Raw genomic sequence first — 4274 nt, forward strand, 5'->3', positions numbered from 1 at the left:
GACAAACTCCTATCAATAACGACAAATTTTGATTTATGCATGAATTAAATGATTAAATTACCGAAACATGAAGGATATCTCGAATTCAAACCGCATCATCATTTCATTTTTTTCTTTGCTTCCAACATCCATCATGATTCATGTGTCCACTTGTCCAAGTGTAGAATCATTAGCTTGCGTGATTATAAACAACGCAATCATATTATACTTGATAAACAATAGTAAATCACAAATTTTTCCCCTTTATTTGAGGATAAGAGGCTGCTTCTATGTTCATGCAATTTATCTATATATATGGGCTATCAAAATGCTAGGAAGCAGACTAACTAAACTAAAAGTACCCTGAACATATATATCTAATATCCTTATTGCTTACTTTAAGTTTCCAGATGAAAAGTCTTGCAGTTTTCATCCTCTTCTCTCTCCTAGCCAGCTTTAGTCATTCCATTGAACTTGATTTTTGTGTCGGAGATCTCAGTCTCCCCAGAGGACCAGGAGGATACGCTTGCAAAGATCCCGCTAATGTTACAACTGATGATTTTGTTTATACCGGTTTTCGTGGTGAAAAACCTACTACAAATATTTTCAAAAATCATTTGACTCTCGCTTTTTCAAATGCATATCCAGCTCTGAATGGTTTAGGTGTCTCCTTGGCAAGGTTAGACTTTGCTGTGGGAGGAGTTATCCCAGTACACTCTCACCGAACATCAGAAATTCTTATTTTAGCAAAAGGTACTATCATTGCAGGATTTATTGATACGAACAACACTGCATATTATAAAAAGTTGGAGGTCGGTGATGTTATGATCTTTCCACAAGCCATGCTCCATTTTCAAGTCAATGTTGGTAAAATTCCAGCTCTTGCATTTGTTGCATTGAATAGTGCAAATCCAGGATTGCAAATCACTACTTCTTCGTTGTTTGATGGAAATTTACCAACTGAGTTAGCGGAGCAAATCACACTTCTAAGTCATCAGGAAGTGATGCGGATGAAGACATTATTTGGCACTCATTAATTAGACTGGTTTTCAATTATTTTCTTTTCTTTGCATGGCATGCAACTATGTCTAGTGCCAAGCTTGATTTACTGTTATTCCAGACTTTAAAATAGTAGCACCTAAGGGCATAAAATAAAGAGACCCAATGTTAATTTCTCTTAGCTAAGCGCTTGTATGTTAAATCATTCTTAAAGAATATTTTGCTTATTATTGATTACTAAATTCTGGAGATACTTAATATAATTTTCCTTGAAACTAATACAACTACTCTCATCTCTTCTTTTGATTTTATAGAAAAGAAAAAAAAACAATACCACCATCACTTCGTCCTTTATTCCGAAATTGTTTCCTTGTTTTTGTACACCTTTCGATAATAAGAGCGAAAGGTTGATAGTCTTATATCTACTTCAAAGCTGTAGATATATATTACTCACTCCCTTTGGTATTCAAACAGTTTGATTTGACAAAGTTTTTAGATGCTTTATATGATTTCTGCATTTTATTTTTGGTAATTGGTATGTGTTGTTTTTTTTCAAATTATAGTTCATGTATTGTGCTGCCTGTTTATACGAAATAAACTAAGGGGTAATATTTAGTTGGGACATCGATAAGTAGATTAAAACAAGACAAGCAAAGGATGCAATTCAAGTGACAAAAATAAAGAAAGGGAATACAAGAAACGGTGACACGAAAAACTCCAATGAAGATAGGTAAAAACCGCAGTGGCTTGCAAGTCCACCAAGCCCACTGTGATGCCGGCGTGAAAGCCACATTAAGTACATGTATATTTTATTTTTATGGGATAATAATCATTGATAATCTAAAGTATTTGATTAAGGGAAGAGTTACACAAGAGTATCTTTTAGAAAATATATTTAGTTTTGATTATCGTCGAGTGAGAAGTGCACTAGAGGAAAAAAAAGAAAGGGTTGCGCTTTTTTTAAAAGCGCAGCGCTACTAGTGAAGGGCTGCGCTTTTTTTAAAAACGCAGCACTACAAAACAGAAGGGCTGCGCTTTTTTAAAAAAGCACAGCCCTTCATTAGTAGGGTTGCGCTTTTAACAAAAGCGCAGTCCTTCTTACACTCAGAAGGGCTGCGTTTTTTGGGACACGCGCAGCCCTTCATCGGTTTTTTTTTATTTTGAAAAAAGCGCGGGCTTAAAAGACAAAGTGACTAGGGTTTACTCCCTCATTCTCTCAGTCTGTCTCGCGCGCCTCTCACAAATCTCATTCTCTCTCACCTCTCTCTCAAGTCTCATTCTCTCTCTCCTCCCTCACAAGTCTCATTCTCTCTCTCCTCCCTCATTCCCAGACTTTCTTTTTTACACTTTGCCTGCGTAGATTGATGGATCTGGAAACGAAAATGTTCGTCGGCTATTTTGTGAAGTTGAAGATCGATGGGTTTTCGTTTTCGTCGGCTATTTTTTGTCACAATCACAATTGTGAAGTTGAACAAAATAGCCGACGAAGATGAAAGCTGATGTTCGTCGGCTATGTTCGTCGGCTATGTTCGTGGGCTATATTTTTTGTCACAATCACAATCATCGTCTGAAATCACAATCATCGTCTGAAATCACAATCATCGTCGGCTATTTTGTTCGTCGGCTATGTTGTGAAGTTCTCTCTCAATGTTCGTCGCTGATTTCCTCTCCTCTCTCAAAATATGTCGCTCGTTGTGATTCCAGATCTGAGTTTTTTCGTTTTTTAATCTAATTGTGATTTCAGATCTCGTTGTAATTTTTTCATTTTTTAGATATGTAATCACTCTCAATTTTCGTTTTCTATTTTTCGTTTTTACGGTTAGTTCATTTTCTTAATTTCTTTATTGTTTTTCGTCCCTTGTTTTTCAATTTTCGTTCGTTTTTTTATTTTCCTTCTCTCTATTTTCTGATTTCATTATACTTTTTTAGTTTCAGATCTGATTTCATTATACTTTTTTGTTTTTTAGTTTATTTAATTTCGTTTTTTAGTTTAGATGCAATAATATCATATTTTTTTTCGATTTTTAGGGTTTAAGTTATAATGTTGTAAGTGTGGATTATGGTGTGTAGGCAATTTCCAGTTGAACAATTTTTGTTGCCTTTGTTTAGTTCGTTGCTGTTTCATTATACTTTCTATTTTGTTTATTTGTATGATAGTTCTGTTGAAATGTGCAATTCTTATAGAAAAACTTGGTTAATTGTAGCTTCAAACGAGTTAATTGTGCTTTTTGCTTTGCTGTAAGATATATTTTTGTTTTGGATTGTTTAAACAATATGAGTAGATATATCTAGTAGTAAAAAAATGCAAAAAAAAAAAAAATATTTTTTATTTTTTTTGGGTTAGAAGGGTTGCGCTTTTTAGGTAAAAGCGCAGCCCTTCATGCTTAGAAGGGCTGCGCTTTTACCTAAAAGCGCAGCCCTTCGTTGCTTGAAGGGCTGCGCTTTTACCTAAAAAGCGCAGCCCTTCGTTGTGAAGGGCTGCGCTTTACTAGCGCAACCCTACTTGAATAGTGAAGGGCTGCGATGGAAAGGGCTGCCCTCAAAAAGCGCAGCCCTACATGCCATTTTTAGCGCAGCCCTACTGCTTTTTTTCACTAGTGGTGCTTTGTGTGAGTGAAGAAAATATGATGTTATGCTGCTGAAGGTGTACACTATGCTGCTGGAGGTGCACACTCTGAATATGTGACCAATACCTCAAGTGATCTTTTGGCAATCATTGCCTTGATCACTCCTTATCTTTAGGAGAAATAGCTGCTGTCATGTGACAGATTACAGCTGTAATATTTGTTTTGTCCTTTTATGATGCTCGCACTTTTCAGCTCTTTCCTAGTATTTTCCTTTTCTAGGTTTTAGGTAAGATTCCTAGGATGATCTCAGATATATATAGTTGCCTCGTTTTTTGTTTGTAAGGGAGGAGAAAAACACTCACAAAACAGAAAGAACTTTGAACCAAGAAATGAGAATTATGAGAAAAGTTCTCTAAATATTTTTGTCTCATTTCTCTTCATGGTATCAGAGCAGGAGAGTGTCCTTTATCACAAAAACTAATTTTTTTTGTTTTTAGAAAAGGTCAGGACCAGAAAAGGAAAAGGAAAAATCTGGAGCTCACTTTGGGTATGCAGATCCTTATTTCTTAGCTTCCTCTGATCTATCAACAAGCCAGTTAGGTAGCATTGTTTTCTCAGGCAATAACTATCTAAACTGGACTAGAAGCGTGAGAATGACATTAGGAGCCAAAAACAAACTTGGTTTCATTAATGGAGACATTGTGAAACCAAAACAAGATACAACTTATT

The 4274-nt window shown here is 35.7% G+C and overlaps 1 protein-coding gene across 1 annotated transcript; it reads left to right on the forward strand.

The window, feature by feature from the left end:
- Positions 1-262: 262 nt before the first annotated feature.
- Positions 263-1220, forward strand: LOC130592102 (auxin-binding protein ABP19a-like). Its single transcript, XM_057396266.1, has one exon. The coding sequence runs from the start codon at positions 390-392 to the stop codon at positions 1014-1016; it is 627 nt and encodes a 208-aa protein (XP_057252249.1). The 5' UTR covers positions 263-389; the 3' UTR covers positions 1017-1220.
- The last annotated feature ends 3054 nt before the right edge of the window (positions 1221-4274 follow it).

This window comes from Beta vulgaris, chromosome 1 (assembly GCF_026745355.1).
Source record: "Beta vulgaris subsp. vulgaris cultivar EL10 chromosome 1, EL10.2, whole genome shotgun sequence".
NCBI classification, from domain to species: Eukaryota; Viridiplantae; Streptophyta; class Magnoliopsida; order Caryophyllales; family Amaranthaceae; genus Beta; species Beta vulgaris.

What these genes read in the sequence shown, in the direction of transcription:
- LOC130592102 (XM_057396266.1), top strand. Translation starts at nt 390, where the DNA reads ATGAAAAGTCTTGCAGTTTTCATCCTCTTCTCTCTCCTAGCCAGCTTT.